The sequence below is a fragment of the Ambystoma mexicanum genome, chromosome 13, assembly GCF_040938575.1.
Source record: "Ambystoma mexicanum isolate Mex_15411 chromosome 13, UKY_AmexF1_1, whole genome shotgun sequence".
Taxonomy (NCBI): Eukaryota; Metazoa; Chordata; class Amphibia; order Caudata; family Ambystomatidae; genus Ambystoma; species Ambystoma mexicanum.
The window spans coordinates 282,444,918-282,463,729 of record NC_090938.1 but is presented as its reverse complement, the minus strand read 5'-3'; the positions used below and the strand labels follow the sequence as shown (position 1 = coordinate 282,463,729).

Genomic DNA, 18,812 nt, shown 5'->3' with positions numbered 1-18,812 from the left:
ACTGTTGTATTTGTATATATATTGTGTTGATATGGTATGTGTTGGTTTAATATTGTGATACTGTGCTTTTCTCGCTACGGTCATTATTTTAAAGGCCTTAAAATAAATGTGTATATATTTTTGATATAACAACTGTTTGGAGTAGTTTGTAAGCGCTCTTGCTTTGTGTGCTCATTGCGGGCTTTCAGTCACCCTCACCCCTCTTGAGACCTAGTCTTGACCGCCGCGATCGCTACCTTGATTGGTCTGGCTCGTCCAGAGGTTACCCTGTTCCAAGTAATTAGGTTGGCCTTCTGAACTTCTGCGCCACCAGGACAGAGTTCAGAAATCCGTCTTAACAAATTGGTGTACAGCGGTGGGATACGACTGAAGGTATCCAGTGTTGCGCTCGAACTAAGGCATTTCAGGTTATTCCAACCAGTACACGTAGTGAATTGTTGTAGTATAACTTTAAAAAGGCCATAGTCCTATCAAACAGTATGCCAGTGTTGATGGGGATTCTATGCTTGAATTCAAGAAGCAAGAGCTGCGGTTTAGGCAGCAGGAGCTTTAATTCAGCATAGCCAAACTAAAAATCGAACAGGCAGAAAAACAGAAAGACAGGGATCACCAGTTGGAACTGGCCAAGCTTCAGGTTGCAAATGGGTCCAAGGGTCCTGGACATGGGTCTGGGGCTTCCTCTCATCCACGGTTTCCGAAAGATCTGCTCAGTGTGTATGAAGAAAGGAATGACATTATGGACTGGCTGAATGCGTTTGAGTATGCATGCGAAGTTCAAGAAGTTGACAATGCTGATAAGATTGCGTGGTTGCTCAGTAGACTGCCCCATTCTGGCTGTAGTGCCATTATGGAAATGTCGAAGGCTGAGCGAGCTGATTTCGCAATGTTAAAGCAAACTCTCATTTTAAAGTTTGGGAAGACTCCGGCCCAATATTTAAAGCGTTTTCGAGAGTATAAGAAAAAGGAAGGTGGTACTTGGGTATCTTATGTCGCTGAATCTTTGAAAAACTTAACTGGCTGGGTCGAAGGTTATAAGGTTTCTACCTTCGAAGGCATGATAAATCTTGTCATGCTGGAACATATTTTTGCTTCTTCTTCCCCGGAGCTTAAGCAGCATTTGGCCGATTCGAAGGAGATAGATCCTAAGAAGCTGGCCATTGCAGCAGACTTATGGGTGTCACATCGAGTGTCCCATAAGGACAAAACTCATCCTGGTAAGCAGGAGGAAGGGAAAAAGTCCAAAGATATGGAGGGTGGGGAATCTGCTAAATCTTCTTCCCATAAGGGCCACAAAAAGAAAAACAAGGGTAAGACACAAGAGAACTCACAGGGCAGTGGAGGTCCGCCTCCGAAACAGAACTCTGGTTACAATAAGCCTCCCTACGTAAACAGACCCACTGGGGCTTGTTTTTCTTGTGGAGCAACTGACCACGTGAAGGGGGATCCCCGTTGTAAGGTTAGACCTTTGGGGGTCCACTCCGCTAATCTGGCCTTCTCCTCCTACGAGGAAGAAGAGATTACAGGAGCATCCTTCTCCTCAGACTCATTTCCCAGCGGAATAGAGGCTGAGGTAGTTTTAGTGTCCCTGGGTTCCTGGGAGCCTAAAGTCGCAGAGGCTTATGCTAGGATTCCGGATAATACCAAGCACTACTTTAAAGACAGTGTGCTGATCAATGGAGTGGATACTCCAGCTCTTAGGGATAGTGGGTGCAGTCGCACTGTTGTGGATTCTACCTTGGTAGACTCAGAGGAAGTTGCCAGAGCTACTCTGATGCCCACTAAGTTGGCTGACGGCCCCCTCCGTATGTTTCCAGTAATACCTGTAAATCTTACTTTAAATGGTACAGCAGTCAGGATTCCAGTGAGCATTCAGAGAAACGTCCCGGGAAAGGTCTTGTTAGGTAATGATCTCAGAGCTTTAGGGCTCGTAGGAGACACTGCCGAAAGACCCTACACACGGTCTCAAGCACGGGCAGCATTGGCCAAGTCCAATACGCCGCCCCAGCCGAAGGGGAAACCCAAGGCGAAAGGAGTCAACAAGTCACGACGAGGGAAAGAGAATATTCCCCCGAGCTCGCCTACCACTGCGGTGGAGGAAGTTGGTCAATCGCCCGGGCCTGTCGAGGAGGTGGCGATGCCTGAAGTATTCGACCCCAACGATCATCCTGAACTAAAAGACTTGTTAGTTGAAGGAGGTCCTGATAGGGACAAATTCAGTAAAGGCCAACGTGAGTGCCCATCTCTGGAAGGCCTAAGGAGACAGGCCTGCTCCCAGCTTGAGGGTGAACCTCCTGGGAAGCATAGGATTTATTGGGAAGGTGGACTCCTGTATAGTGAGCCCACAGAGTCTACAGAAGGAGACCATAGGAGGTTGGTGGTTCCCCTTGCTGTTAGGCCCTTCCTCCTGCAGTTGGCGCATGAAGTTCCCCTTGCTGGTCACCTTGGTATGAAGAGGACCAAGCAAAGGTTATCCATGCACTTCTACTGGCCCAAGATGGGGGTGCAAGTAGAAAGTCACTGCAGGAGTTGTGCCTCCTGCCAGTTGTCTGGTAAGGTTGGCGCGACAATCCAAGCTCCGTTGGTACCGCTCCCAGTTGTGGGGGTACCATTTGAAAGGGTAGGGATCGACATCGTTGGTCCCCTTGACCCGCAAACATCCTCGGGCAATAGGTTTATCCTGGTGCTGGTCGACCATGCAACCAGGTATCCTGAGGCCATCCCATTGAAAACTGTAACTGCCAAGTCAGTTGCAAAAGCTTTACTCGGCATATTTACTAGGGTTGGCTTCCCTAAAGAAGTTGTGTCGGATCGTGGCAGCAACTTTATGTCGAAGTATATGCAGGCTATGTGGAAAGAATGTGGGGTCACCTACAAGTTCTCTTCTGCATACCACCCCCAGACCAATGGTCTGGTGGAACGTTTCAACAGAACGTTAAAGAGCATGATTGGGGCTCTGGAGGAGCCTCAGAGAAGAAAATGGGATCTTCTGTTACCATGCTTACTGTTTGCCTACCGAGAGGTACCACAGGAGGGTGTTGGCTTCAGCCCCTTCGAACTTCTGTTCGGTCATCCCGTACGGGGACCCTTAGCCATCGTCAAAGAGGGATGGGAGATGCCCACTCCCCCTGTTACTACCAATGTAGTTGATTATGTGCTAGGGCTCAGAAAACGGATGGTACTTCTGATGGGCTTGGCTAGTGATAAATTGAAGGCAGGGCAAGCGCTGGTGAAACATTGGTACGACCAGAAAGCTTCCTTCATCAACTTTACACCTGGTCAGCAAGTCCTGATCATGAATCCAATAAGACCTCGCGCTTTACAGGACAAATGGTCAGGCCCTTACACAGTGGTTTAGCGCCTGGGTGAGGTTAACTATTTAGTGGACCTTGGAAGGCCTGGACAGGCTCCAAAAGTGTTTCACGTGAATAGGCTGAAGGCTTTCGTCCCAAGAGTCGAAATCGCAGCACTGCTACTGGCTTCAGACGTTGAGGAAGAGGAGTCTGAACCTCTTCCCGACCTGTTCCAAAGCGGTCCTTCAGATAGCTCCTTTGAGGGTGTCCGAGTGGCCCCTCACCTGACTTCTGATCAGCAGGCTGAGGTGAAAAGTTTGCTTAGGCAGTTTTCCCCCCTGTTTTCACAGTCCCCTGGTTTGACACCTTGGTGCAAACATAACATTGACACAGGAGACAGTGTACCTACCAAAAGTAGGGGATACAGGATGTCAGACAAAGTACGGTCTTATATTAAGACCGAGGTCAACAAGATGTTAAATCTTGGGGTGATTGAACCCTCTAGTAGTCCTTGGTCCAGCCCAGTGGTGTTGGTTCCAAAAGCAGGCACTTCTGAATTGAGGTTCTGCGTGGATTACAGGGCTCTGAATGCTGTCACCAAGACAGATGCACACCCCTTGCCTCGAACAGATGAGCTGGTGGATACTTTGGGTGCCTCCAAGTACCTCAGCACGTTTGACCTCACTGCTGGCTATTGGCAAATAGCTTTAGCAGGATTGGTTGAATCAGCTGCTGAAGATTCAGGGCTGGAAGAAGACCTTCCCCCTGTTGGAGATCTGGATCCTGCAGACCGTCCTGAGCTGCAGTCTTTTCTGGCAGAAGGTGGCCCCTGTAGGGCAGACTTCAGCCGAAGTCAAAGAGAGTGTCCTACTCTTGAAGACCTTCGCCAACAGGCAGCTTCCCAGCTGGAAGGGCAAGAGTCAGGGAAGCATAGGTTATACTGGGAAGATGGCCACTTCTACAGTGAACCAACTGAGTCTATCCCAGGGGACTACAGGAGACTTGTAGTGCCTCTAGAGAGTAGACACCAGTTCCTACAGTTAGCTGTTGAGATTCCTTTGGCTGGTCACTTGAGTTTCAAGAATACTAAGGAAAGGATTTCTCTTTATTTCTACTGGCTGAGGTCTCATATAGATACATTCTGTAGGAGCTGTCACACTTGTCAGACATCTGGCAAGAGTGGAGCCAAGAATGTGGCACACTTGGTGCCTCATCCACTGGTGGGACTCCCTTTTGAGTGGTTAGGAATCAACATTGTTGGTCCCTTACACCCTCCAACCTCTTCAGGCCATCGGCTTATCCTGGTTGCAGTAGACCATGCTACTAGATACCCTGAAGCTATACCTATGAGGACTGTTACACCTCAGGTTGTTGCTAAGGCCCTACTTGGTATTTTTACCAGGGTAGGTTTTCCTACGGAAGTCATCTCTGACAGGGGATCCAATTTTATGTCCCACTACATGCAGGCCATGTGGAAGAACTGTCGAGTGACTTACAAGTTCTCAAATGCCTACCATCCCCAGACAAATGGGTTGGTAGAGAGGTTTTACCGTACAATGAAGAGCAGGATAGGTGCTTTAGAGAAACCCCTTAGGAGAACGTGGGACCTTCTACTGCCATGCCTTCTATTTGCTTATAGAGAAGTCCCTCAGGAGGGAGTTGGATTTAGTCCCTTTGAGCTTCTCTATGGCCATCCAGTTAGAGGTACCATGGCCCTATTTAAGTAGCGGTTTGAGAGTGCTCCTTCCACCAAACCAGTGAGAGTCAATGACTATGTGATAGGTCTATGGAGGAGCATGTCACACATGATGGCAGAAGCATCAGATAACTTTAAAGCAGGTCAGGCTCTTTTAAAGCATTGGCATGACCAGAAGGCCAACATGGTTGAGTTTACTCAAGACCAGCAAGTTCTAGTTATGGTACCTACAAGGCAGAGGGTCTTACAGGACAAATGGATAGGACCCTTCAAGGGTGTGAGAAAACCTGGAGAGGTCAACTATCTGGTGGACTTAGGCAATCCTAAGGAGGCTCCCAGAGTCTTTCACACCAACCATCTAAAAGCTTATGTCTCAAGACCAGAAGTAGGAGCGTTTCTTCTAGCTTTAGCTCAAGAGGAGGAGGAGAGTGAACATCTACCTTACCTACTCAGAGGACAGCCTTTAGATGAGAAGATAGAAGGAGTCAATCTCTCTTCTATTCTGACACTGGAACAACAGGAGGAGTGCAAGTTTCTGTTAAATCAGTTTGCCTCCCTGCTTTCACTTTCACCAGGCTTGATCCCTTGGGGACAGCATGATATTCTCACTGGTGACTGGTTACCTGTTAACAGTAGAGGTTACAGGATATCAGATCATGTATGAACCCACATAAAGGAAGAGGTCCACAAGATGCTTGATCTCGGGGTAATAGAGTCATCTACAAGTCCATGGTCTAGTCCAGTTGTATGAGTGCCAAAGGCAGGATCCAAAGAGTTGAAATTCTGTGTGGATTATATAGAGCTCTTATTGCAGTCACAAAGACTGATGAACTAGTGGACAAACTTGGTTCAGCCAAGTACCTCAGCACATTTGATCTCACGCCAGGCTGTTGGCAAATAGCCCTGACAGACCATGCCAAGGAGAAAACTGCATTCTCCACCACAGCAGGCCTCTACCAGTTTAAGATAATGCTTTTTGGACTAAAAATGCACCTGCAACATTCCAAAGGATGTTTAATCAATTTCTGAATGGGATGGAGGACTTCTGCATGGCATACTTGGATGACATTGCAGTGTTCAGCCCCACTTGGAAAGAGCATGTTGACCACTTACGATATGTTTTGCAGGTTCTTGAACAGGCCCATCTGACCATAAAGGCAAGTAAGTGTCTCATTTTTCAGAGTAAAGTGGTCTACCTTGGACATGAGGTAGGAGGAGATGAAATCACGCCATTGCCTAGCAAGGTACAAGCTGTACAAAACTGGGCCACCCCTACTACTCAATCCCAAGTGAGAGCCTTCCTAGGCCTCACTGGTTACTATAGGAACTTCATAGAGAACTAGGACACCATAGCTTCTCCCTTGAATGTAGTCTCTTCACCCGAATTTCCCTAAAAAGTCAGATGGAATGAGGAATGCACTCAAGCATTTGAAGGACTTAAGAGAGCCCTTTGTCAAGCTCCAGTCTTAAGAGCTCCTGACTACAACCAAACCTTCATTGTGCAAACAGATGCTTCCAATACAGGCATAGGTGCAGGTCTGAGTCAGCTGGATGAGAAAGGTAGGAAGCACCCCATTTGCGTCATCAGCAGGAAGCTGAAGGAACCAGAAACAAGGTGGGCAACCATTGAAAGAGAATGTTTTGCTATCGTGTGGTCACTGAAGAAGTTTAGGCCATACTTGTATGGATCTAATTTTGTGATTCAGACTGACCATCAACCCTTGAGATGGTTGATGCAAATGAAAGGGGAAAATCCTTAACTATTGAGATCGTCTATCAGCCTACAAGGGTTTGATTTCACCATTGAACACAGGTCAGGGTGTAACCACCAAAATGCTCATGGTCTCTCCAGGATGTTTGACCGACTGCAGTAAGGAGAGTCATCCAGGAGTGGATTAAATCCTCCTGTCCCTTAGTCTATGGGTGGGGGGTCGACGAGTGTTAGGGAGAATTCTCATAAATGTGCTAATTTCCCTTAACTTTTGAGACCCCCAGCAACTTTGCTGGATTTTTAGGGCTTTAATCTTTACCTGGAACGAGTGTGAGCCTTTTTTCCGACACTTTCAGGTATTTAGATGTGTATTTTACTTTTGTGTTCTTTGGATATGGAGTTTTAGACAGCTCCACAGGCATCATCTTTTCTTGTGTGTCACACAGCACCCTCAGTGCAGTGGCACATGGATGTCTTTCAGACTTCCCAAGGGTTAAATCCCTTCTCTGGGACTGACTACTGTCTCCCAGTGAATGTAAAGTTAAATTGACTTTGCTAGTCTTTTTAAATTGCTAGACCCAGCACACACAGCCTAACAGCAGAGTGCTGGAGGGAATACCTAGTATCCCCTATGCCTAGAAATCTCATGTAGTACTCAAATGCTACCCTTTCCTCTCAGAATGTCTGGTGGCAGTGGTATTACCATGATTTTCCCGACCGCGACCCATTCAAATGCTCCGGTAGCTAAAATCCACCGGAGCCATGTTTTTCAAGATGGCGTCTGAGCCCCCTCTGTAAAAACAGGTTCCGATCAACTTTTTTCACCATTTCTTTTTGGAAAGGTCCTTCTAGTGGTTGTCTCTGTGCGCCAAACCAGGTGTGGTTCCTTTGTTTGTTTGCCTTTGGCAGGCTTTAGTACTGAAGACCACCTCTGGCGCCTGAGTGTCTGGGGTGGACAGGAAGTGAGGGAGGTGTCCAAAACTGAATGCACTGAATGCGTTGTCCGGCAAGGACAGCCACCCTGCTGGGTGAGTGGCAGATAGGCTGGAGTGAATGGGAAAAAACTGTTTAAATGTAGGTCTCTGGGACTTGGAAGGCAGAATCGACCATTGGAATGAAAGAACCGAAGACTAGCTGAAGGAAGATCACTGCTGCAACTCCTGGACCATTGGTTAGCCCGGTGAAGCCCTGCTGCAGGTCCGGATAGCCTGAAACTCCATCGACAGAGAAGCCCCTTCAAGGACGACTTCTTCCCTTGAGCTGGTGGGCACAACCAACTTGCAAGCCACCTGGAAACCATCTCCATACTGGTCGAATTTTCTTCAGAGTGCTGTTGAAAACCGGATAGCCAGTGAGAAGGATAACAGTTTGTGGGCTTTAAGGTACTCACAACTTAAAACAATGTTTTGGCAAGCTTGTGGATCTGTCCCTGTGCAGTGCACGAACCTCCCAACCTCCTCCCTCTTGTCCCCACGACTGAGGCCAAGAAACAGCGAGATCTGCAGGAACTGCCAGGAACAATTGCCTCAGGTACAGCTTTTCTTCATTACCAAGGTACTGTGCAAACGCGGTTGAGAAATCCTCTCTGCCGTGGTGAAAGTTCGTGAAACTTTCCCAACTTTGGAGTCTTGTTCGCTGCTAATCCGACATATAACTCTCTTTCGTGCACACTACTTCTAAGAACATTGGCAAAGACTTAACCGTTTACTACCAGAACTGTGCTATCCTATCCAAGACACTGATCCATTGACTTTGGCCCAGGCCTAATGAATTGGACTGGCTCTTGTAGTGAACTGGAACTATTTGCCCTGCCAAAGAAAGTATGTGTGTTCAATACTTGAACTTTTGTCTTTTACTCCCATTTAAAGTTACTGAAGTGCCATTTTGCTCCCACTTCTGGGGAGCCTAACTTGTTCAGAAACGTATTGTTTTGGCTCTGGAGTGTATTATAGTGTGATATTGAGCTGCTTATTGCTATTGGAATGTTTTCTAAATGACTGTGTAAATAAATTAATATTGTTTTACCAAGAAACCTTGAGTAAGTGTTTGTTTGAACCACTGTGATTGCAAGTCCTTTGTGTAACACCTTGTACTGCTCACATCCATCTTGAGATAAGCCTGGCTGCTCAGCCCTGCTACCACAATACTGTGTAATGCAGACTTATACCAAAGGTGAGATTGTGTTTACACCCGTGGTCTTAATTGTGTGTAGTGTTCCCAAAGTTCACTGCATGTAATTCTGCCTAACAACCACCATGAACTGTAATTACAGGACATTCTGAGAAGTATGCTCTGTTATGATGAGCAATTGGTTTGAGAGCAGGTATTTTCAGCTGCTCTTTCAGCAGTCGAAATATTTTTCCAAATCTCAACAAGCTTCTGAGTGAAGAACCCAGACAGAGAGTCACAAAGAGTTTGTGAAGAAGGAATCTATGCAAAAGCTGTACTGGGAGATGACAATTCCCTTACCACTGAAAACAGTTATTTGGGATGATTTAAAGCTTTAGAGATGTGTTTGGTAAAATAGGTAGCTTTAGCCTCTTTGATAGCCTGGTGATATTTAAGACGGCAAGCTTTCAAAGCAGTTCTTGTTGTCAAGGGTCTCATACTGCCGGCTGTAACAAGTGTCATGTGCCTGCTGATGTTATATGCCTAGTGCCTTGTCTGTAGAAAGTGGGGGGAACAGGAAGTTTGGGGAACTCTAGTGAATCCAAGATGGTAGTAGCCCTCTGTGGTCTGAACCTTTTCTCTGGGCTACTATAACTTTGCCCCTTTCTCTGTCTGCCTACTTTAAAAGAACTCCAGTAGTTAGCACCCTGGTTTAAGATGGCTATTTTCATGGCAGGGCTGACTTTAGAGCTTTGGTTCCTAGGGGACATGCCACAGAGGGTTCCTGTTCCTTGGAGGAAGCTGTTGACTCTTCTCAGGGGGTCAACAAAGGCTTCCTGGGCTGGGTCCCAAACGATTGTTGTAGTATCCAGACAGCTAGTACACACCCAGCCCTAGCATGAATGGGTCAAGGCTCACCAACCTGAAAGTAATATGGCATCCAAATGCGTGTGGGTATATAATTGTGTAATCTCCGTTGCCACTGTGTCAAAACTAGTCATGACTTATGTTTACATTTTAATAACTGCCACCCGGCTGTCTGGGTTAGGCAATTATGGAGGTGCAAACCATTAAAAGGCCACCTCTAGCAGTTGGAACTTTGTTTTCCAGCAGCTTTGGGTTCAGTTATGCACTTGTGACCTTTGAACCTACCCTACCAACAACATAATTTAAGGGGAGCAAGGGAGATGAAAAATCAGAGAGACAGGAAAACAGCCAGAAAAGAGCAGAACCAGAATACCAGGAGGGAAGAGAGATGGGCAATAGAGTGATCCACCATGCCAAAAACTAAACAACAAATTGAAAAGATAAAGAACATATGATAGTTTGCCGCGAGGAGTAGAACTAAGAAATTCGGTGGAATAAGCTGGGAGGAAGCCAGGCTGCAGAGTCAGTCGGTGATAGTGAGCATTAAGATAGCCAGATAGTTCAGCATAAGCTGCACATTTTAAAAGTTCAGTAAGAAAAGAAAGAAGACCGAAAGGTCGATAGTTAAAGCGAAGCGATAGGTCAAGGGATTTTTTGGGGGAAAAGAAAAAAATAGAATCATTTGGAGAATGACATACTCCAAAGAAAAAAATAATGGAAAAAAAGACAAAGAAAGTAGAGAATACAGGGGCATTTTGAGTGAACGAGTGCCAAACAGAGAGGATCAGGGGGTTCGGAGGTGGTATTGAATCTTTTAAGAAGGGACAGTAAGCCCTCTCTCACTGAGAGGGTGAAAAGAAGTGAAGGATGAGGATAGGGAAAGGAACAATGGTTTAGATGGGTAGAATGAAACACACATTTTAAATCCATAAATGTAACGTAAAGAGTCACCTTCCTTGCATAGCCTACTGGAATGATTAAGATGCTCGTCCTGTGTGCCCAATCTTGGCCTTATCTGCAAAACCCCCATAATGTTATTGTTAGTGTTGCAGTCCTGTAATGGATCCTGATGAATCTAGAAGTGAAGTCGGGTAACAATATGCTGACTCCGCCTGTCTCCCTTCCTCAATACGGTGAGCTGAGAGGAAATGTGTCAGTACATTAACAAAGAGCTGGTATTTTATTATTTACCGATTTTGAGACAGAGTTAAAAAGGAAATATGCTGGTCTTTTGAAATGTGCAGTAGCGCCATGTCTGCAATTTTAAACAAATGAGGCCAGCTGGAATTTACCTTCATTATAATCCTCCAGTTTCTAACCCTTCTTTATGCATAGACTCTGCAATTTGATGCACTGGATAAAAGAGATATTTTTGTTGAAATAATGTATCTGCAATGTCATTAATGCCCTAAATATGCCCAACAGTTGGCAGCTAAACGGACTTGTGGCTTTTTGGTGAATGCAAACGTGATACACGTAGTAATTCCACCCACAACACCTGCCTCTTATCCTCAGACCCCTTTCCCGCCGTGATACGAGAAACTGAGGACATAGGTTACCAGCATTGAGAGAATCCAGCACCGCCTCTTAAGGGCCCCTCATAATCAGCAGCTAATATAGAGGTTAATAACAAGTTCAAGTTGTACCAACATTTCAATGTCAAAGGATCTTAAGTCCAGCATTTGAGAGCAATGTGGGAATGCATAACACCAGGCCTGATGAAGGTTCATCCTATACTCACTTGTGCTTAACCCCAAAGGCAGGGCATATGGACGGATCAATGCCACTCCGGGATAAATTCCACTTTGGCACCCTCACCACTTTACTTTGGAGCTAGAGTTTATGTATTTTGTTCCAAAATGGTGCCTTATGGTACCCCTCTGCTTGTAGCACCCTAGGAGTACTGCTAAAATGTGCTTTTATTTGTATAGCCCCGGCCCTGCCCGTAGGGTACATTAAGAAACTACATTCCCTGGATCTGGCTTAGACTGACCCAGAGTTTATCCTGAACCCTGCAGGGACATGTCGATTCCTGCAGTGACATGTCGATACCCTCTCAGACACTTGTTTCTGTTTACGCATCAGTTACAACACTTTCACGACTAATTCACTCACATGAGAAAGCAGGCCAGTGCCTCTGTGTCTGGGCTACTTGGAAAGTGCATGCGTGCCAGTTCTTTGTATTGCTGCCAGCGTCGGAAGTTCTCATACACTCCTTTGGATGAGCCAGACATCTCACCCAGGACTCTGGATGGGGCACTTCCACTTATCCCTAGCAGAGACCCCGGTGGCATCCTTGGTGGGATCAGAGGAGCAGGGGTCAGTTCAACTGGGGTCTTCCACGCTAGATGGGCTGTAGGAGCTAGCGAGACCTGGCAAGGCCTCTTCCTGCTGGCTAAGTCCTCTCCTTGGGCAATAACTTGTAGCACACTTGCTGGTTTGGTAAGCAGAACTGTCTTGCCAGTGGAGAGGAGCTGACACAGTTCAGTGGATGGGAGTGCCCGGGTTATGCTTCCACCGGACATAGGTGTGATCCACTTGACGGCAGTCTGGGTCAGAATGAAAGTCTGGTTCTTCTGGTCAGGGCGCTCGGGTGGCCCCAGTGTTCCAACTGGAGCAACAGTTTTCACCTTCATGATGACCTTTGCTGAGTCTCCAGTGAGCATCATGGTGCTAGGGATGGGGGCCACCAGCAGCGGGCTGCCCAGTGGAAGTTGTGACCCGTGGTCTTTGGTATCCTCAACCACGGCACTGACCTGAGATGGTAGATAAGTTGTGCTTGGTGAGGAGGCTTTTGCGGTCTGCGAGGTCATGCCCTAAAATGCATGCAGCAACAGAAAGTATTCAGGCTGAGAGGCCAAGATGCAACAGTGTCTGCACAGTCAAAGGTGTGGTGTGACTGTCTATTGGATCTACCTGGCTGTCTGTCAAGGTGTTTGAGAACCTGAGTTTCCGTGTTTAATGTGTTTTAGTGCGGGATAGAAGCATGCAACGTTTGTATGTTTGGCTGTCCAAGTGCCTGTTATGTCATGTGTTGTGTTTGTGGTGGCCTATGTCAGTGTTGTTTTGGAGTATATAAGATTGCCTGTTTGGTGTGAGAGTGTCTGCCTGCCGATGTTATGTCTGTTTTGGTGTATATGGTAGTATGCCCTTTTGTGCTAGTGAGTGTATTTATGCCCGTGTGTTGTGTTTGCCCAAGTTCTCTTTGTGCATAGTTACAGCCATCTGTCTATGTGCACTTTTCTCTATAGCTGTCTTTGTCAGGCTGTGTAAGCTTCAGTAAATGGCTTTCTGGGTTAGGTTCAGTCTGTGTAACCTCCTTTGTGTTGGTCTATCGATGTGTGGGCGCGACTGTTTGACGGTTTTGCTGCGTTATCTTGCCTGTGTCTGCAGCACACTGGAGTTCGTAATATCCTTTTATGTGACAAGGAATTTGTGTGAGGACCAGTCTGTGCTTTCTTCGGCATATGTCTCTCCAGACGTCGATTTTGTCCCTGGTGGTCCTGCGCGTCTGTTCTGCTCCGGGAGTAGCAGCATCCAGTATCATGTGAGTCAGTAGAGGCCAGCGTCTGTGTTGATTGAATCAAAACACTTTTGTATGCTGGATGTTCCAGTTCATTCTGGAGCTAGAACTCTCAGCCTCTTAGTAGGTTCGAATGCGTGCGGTGGTTGTACTTTGGTAGTTCTAAAGAGACAGGTAAGCAGATAGCCAGGCAGAGAAAAGGTGATAGAAACTAATAGAGATAAAAAGAGAGAACATTATACAGGGATAGCAAGACATAAAGAGGGAGGCGTAGGGCGCGAGAGAGACGGAAAGACAGCCAGAACGTTAGAGATAGGAGCTTTTTTCAATAGTAATTCTAGCTCTTCGAATTACTCTAATGACATGCGTCACCAGCAGGGGGCAAAGTAGACCAATTGCCCTGCCTATTTGATGCTCCCCCCCGCCCCTCTGATTGGCGCCCTGCAACCACCCTGTAGCTAAAGTCCACGCTTAGAAACCTCTGGGTATTAAGCGCGTTATAAGTAACATATCACATCATATCATGCCCTTTGTTCTAGGCTGTAAGAAAAGACGGGCAACGAAGATCATTAAGGTGGGGGCCATCTATTTTAACAAGTAATGACAATGGCCCTCATTACGACCCAGGCGGTAAGTTACCGCCTGGGTCGTACCCTTACCACCATGGCGTAAACTACGTTTACGCCATGGTGGTTGGCGGATTTACCGCCCCATTCCAAGGTGAGTGGGGCGGTAAATCCCCATTTCCCATTTTACCCTTCCCCATTCCCATTTTCGCCCCATAGGGCATAATGGGAATGGGGAAAGGCGATAATTACGGCACCGTAAATTACGGTGCCGTAATTATCGCCAAGGTCCCTTTGCGGCATGGATTTTAACGGCTGCAAAAAAGCAGCCGTTAAAAGCCATCCCGCAAAGGGAACCTTGTAATCAGGCGTTAAGGGTCGGCGCCGTTTACGGCGCCGTAAACCCCTTAACGCCTGAGTCAGAATGAGGGCCAATGTCAATAGTTTTGACGTTTACTGCTGCTCTTTGCATTTTGCATTTATAGGCACCAAGGTGCAAGGAGGAGACTGCAAAGTGTCAAAGCTGGATGTGATAAGGGGTGCAGGTGTGCAATCGAATGAAAAGGAATAGAGCAAGGGAGGAAGCCATTGATAGAGGGTACCATCAATGATGAGCAAGAGGAAATATGAGCGAGAAAGGGGGAGATTGAGAGGGTAAGAAATAAAGCGAGAGTGTGAGAGGAAGGATGAGAGAAGACATGGAGGGGGGTAAGGTGGGTGGCAGAATAGAGGTGGTAGGGTGGGTGGGTGAATAAAGGTTGTATGCTTGGTGGGGCTAGAAAGGGAAGTAGGGTGCATGGTGGGGTAAAGAGAGAGGGGATAGGGTTGAGTAGAGAACAAGGGGGTAGGATGGGTATGATTTGATATGAGAGGTTATTTATAACGTGCTTAATACTCAGAGGCTTCCTAGCGCGGACCCAGGGATCAAACCTGTGTTGCTCCGTGTCGTCTTGCTTCCAAGGCGAGCACGTTGCCCCTGAGCTATCCTCTCGAGACAAGCGAACAGGGGTAGGGTGGGTGGGGATAGAGAAAGAGGGGGTGGGGCAGGTGAATGGAGTAGAGAGAGATTGGGGTGGGTGGGTGTTAAAGAGAGAAGGAGCAGGGTGGGTGGGGGTAGCGAGAGTGTGTTTAGGGTTGGTGGGGGTGGAGAGTGTGGTGGTGGTAGGGTGTGTAGGTGTAGAGAGAGTGGGGTTAGGGTGAATGTGGTAGACAGTAATGGTGGTAGGGTTGGTGGGTGTAGAGAGTGGAGGTAGGGTGGGTCAGTGGGTAGAGAGAGGGTCAGTTGGGCAGTGGGGGTAGAGAGATTGAAGGTAGAGAGGGGGTTGATAGGAGTAGAGAGAGTAGGGTAGAGAGAGTGGGAATAGGGTGGATGGAATTGGGTTAGAAAGAGTGGGGGTACGGAGGGTGGGGATAAGGTGGGTCCGTGGGGTTTGAGAGAGTGGGGGTACAGTGGATAAGAGGGGATGGGTGGGTGGAGCGTGGGAGTAGGTTGGGTGGGTAGAGAGTGTGGGGGTAGGTTGGGAGTGTGGGGATGGAGACAGTGGGGATAGAGACAGTTGGGCTAGGGTGGGTGAGTGGGGGTAGGGTGGAGGTAGAGATAATGGGGGTTAGGTGGTTGGGGTGGAGGCAGAGAGTGTGATGGTATGGTGAGTGGAGGTAGAGAGAGTGCGGGTAGGGTTGGTGTGTGGGGGTAGAGAGGGAGGGAGTAGGGTGGGGGGTGGCAAGAGTGCAGGTAGGGTGGGTGTTGGTAGAGAGAGTGGGGGTAAGTTGGATGGGGTAGAGAGAGGGGGTAGGTTGGGTGGATGGGGTAGAGAGAGTGAGGGTAGGGTGGGTGGGGGTAGAGACAGTGACGATAGGGAGGGTGGGGGTAGAAAGAGTGGAGGTTGGTGAGTGGGGGTAAATAGAGTGGGGTGGGCTTGGGTAGGGAGAGTGGGGTAGGGCGGGTGGGTAGGGATAGAGAGAGTGGTAGGGTGGGTGGGTAGAGGTAGCAAGAGTGCAGGTAGGTTGCGTGGATGGGGTAGAGAGTGACAGTAGGGTGGTTGGGGGTACAGTGTGGGGGTAGGGTGGGTGGGATTAGAGAGGGTGGGGATTGGGTGGGTGGGATAGAGAGAGTGGGGTTTGGATGGGTGGCTGGGGGTAGAGAGTGTGGGGGTCGGGTGGGTGTGGTTACAGAGAGTGGGGGTAGGGTGGGTGGGGCAGAGAGTTTGGGTATGTTGAGAGAGTGGGGGTGGGTGGGAGTAGAGAGAGTGGATATAGAGAGAGTGGGGGTAGAGAGATCAGGGGTAATGAGAGTGGGGGTAGGGTGGGTGGATTGGGGTTATAGAGTGGGGGTACAGAGAGTAGGGATAGGGTGGATTGGTGGGGGTACAGAGAGTGGGGGTAGGGTGGTAAGGTGGGAGGGTGGGGTACAGAGAGTGGGGCTAGGGTGGGTGGTTTAGAGAGAGTGGGGGTAGGGTAGGTGGGTGGGGTAGAGAGAGTGGGGGTAGGGTGGATGGGTGGGGTAGAGAGAGTGGGTGTAGGGTGGGTGGGTGGGGTAGAGAGAGTGGGGGTAGGGTGGGTGGGTGGGGTAGAGAGAGTGGGAGTAGGGTGGGTAGGTGGGGTACAGAGAGTGGGCATAGGGTGTGTGGGTAGGGATAGAGACTGGGGGTAGGGTGAGTGGATGGCTATGGAGAGAGTGGGTGTAAGAGGGGTGGGAGTAGACAGACTGTGGGTAGGGTGGGGGTAGAGAGAGTGGGTAGGAAAGGCAGAGGTGATGCGGGTACTGAGATTGGGGGTAGGGTGGGTTGGGAGGTGGGGTAAGGTGGGGTGGTTAGAGAGAGTGGGGGTAGGATGGGTGGGTGGCAGTGGAAAGCGTGAGGGTATGGTGGGTGGGGGTACAGAGAGTGGGGTTAGGGTGGGTAGGAGGGATAGAGAGCTGGGGTGATAGAGAGAGTGGGTGTAGGAGGGTTGGTTGGGGTAGAGAGAGTTTGGGTAGGGTGGGTAAAGATGGTGGGGGTAGAGAGAGTGGAGGTTGGGTGTGTAGGGGGGTGGGATAGGGTGGGTATGGGGATGGAGGTTGAGAGAATGGCGCTAGGGTGTACGGGGTAGAGAGACTGGGGTAAGGTGGGTGGGGTACAGTGTGGAGTGGTTGAGTGTTGGTAGTAGGTTGGGGGCAGGAAACATGAACAACAGAAAAGTCTTGGGAAGACTTGTCAAATGTAGACCAAACATAACACAACCAACACATGTAATGGGTGTTGGGGTTTTGGTGAGGGTACAGAGAATGGGAGTGGAGTGGTTGAAGGTAGAGAGAGTGGGGTGAGGGGTAGAGAGAGTGTGTATGGCGTGGGTGGGATTTCGTAGAGAGGCATCCTCAGGAGGAATAAAAAAAAGATTGCTGCCACAAGTACCCCAAAAATAGCCGCATTGTAAGGCCAGCATATCCCAATAAGGCAAATCACTAGGCAGCTGGTAAATGAAAAGAATGGCTGACTTGCTTCTTACAAAGCTGCTCATGGGAGAACATCGTGTTAGGTAGCCTCAGAATTTGGTAGTATGGCAGAGGAGTTTGGAAAAAGAAATGTTAGTTAGCTGGCTGTTTCAGGCCATTGCATTTCTGGTTGCTATGCCAACCACATATTCTCAGTTCAGAACCCCATTTCCAATTCTCTCTTTTTTTAACAATGGTTTTAGCAATTTTGTGACAAAAAATCACCAAAGCCAAAAATGGCCTTCCCACATTCTTGCTACGCTGTTGTTTGGTAAATGTGATGCTTACAATTCAATACGAAACAACAACAAATGGATTTTTAAAGTGAAACACCTTTCTTAAAATTAAAGCCACAAGTTGATTTTTTTAATCCGTTTTTTTGTGGAAACACCCCCACAAAACTCTGCCCTTCTGGTTTCTCTTACTTTGACCATGTCGATGCAGGGTATAATTTTAAAGATGTTTCTTGCTTGTTAAACTGCTCAATCTAAATTAAATGCTTATATTGTTCTGACAGCAGTTATTAGGAAACCCTTCTGCTTTCCAACTGTTGATTTTCAAAATGAGTGTAGAAATTCCCTCACCCTCATCATGAAAGTAACAAGGCCAGTTCTTTTCTTGATCAAAAAGTGCATTTTATGAACATATTCATTTTAGAAGCAATAGCAAAAAGCCATATGTTTTATGCCCAGCTTTAAAATACCAACAGTACAGTTCATGTACATGCATTTAACGCCTCTACTGTTTAATCACCAGCCACACTAACACTGTACAAAGATTAATTCAGGACGTGAAGTCAGAAAAGAACTAAGTGGGAAGTTGCCCATTTTGTCCCCCAGTTCCCTGAGCCTGTGGGTGATGTCTCTCCTTTTAAGTAGGCTATCTCTCACTGCATACAATTTGAAGCCAAGCTGGGAGTCACATCTGTTTACGTTAAAAGTATACTTTCCAGTGATGAGTGCATACTATTAGGTGAACTAAGAGTGATATCTTTTCATTAAATGTATGCTGTCTCTTGTTTGTCCATCACCGATAACAGCAAGCTACATGCCTGCATCAAACAAATTGGTACCTGGAGACTACAAAAAGTGGCAGTGGTGTGCGGTATAAGGCACAATAAAATAACATAATGATTAAGAGCAGGTAACTGTTGCATATTTATAACACAGTTGGAGGCTCAAGGACATCACAAATTAGTCCATGTCAAGTTGAGATGAAAATCAGCTATTTTCATCACATTGCATTCTGGTACTCACACACTTGGCTTTATAGTCTGAAAATAAAACTACAATTACTGTGCAAGAATACCAAATAAGGTGTGCCTAAAGGAAGTGCTTGAACATCCCAGCCCTTAGTTGCCAATTCATGGGCTTTATTTCGGCATATTATTAAACCATAGAGCAAATAAGCAAAAGTGGGTTAGTCCTTTGCCCCAATAGCCATTCCTCCAGACTCGTCGTATCTCCAGGACTAAAAGCAAATAGAAAAAGGTGTCTCAATGGCAGGTAGTTATCGGTTGATTCACCTGCCCCTCCCTGCTGACAGAAACCTACAAACATATTATCACAATCAATGTGCACA

General features: G+C 47.5%; 1 protein-coding gene across 1 annotated transcript in view; it reads right to left on the bottom strand.

The window, feature by feature from the left end:
* The window catches only part of NUTM1 (NUT midline carcinoma family member 1), a 308,696-nt gene extending 295,423 nt beyond the window's left edge, over nt 1-13,273 (bottom strand). The window contains exon 1 of the mRNA XM_069632625.1: nt 11,789-13,273. Coding sequence (XP_069488726.1) covers nt 11,789-12,486 — 698 coding nt within the window. The 5' untranslated portion in view covers nt 12,487-13,273. The remainder of the gene's footprint in view (nt 1-11,788) is intronic.
* Between the last annotated feature and the right edge of the window lie 5,539 nt (nt 13,274-18,812).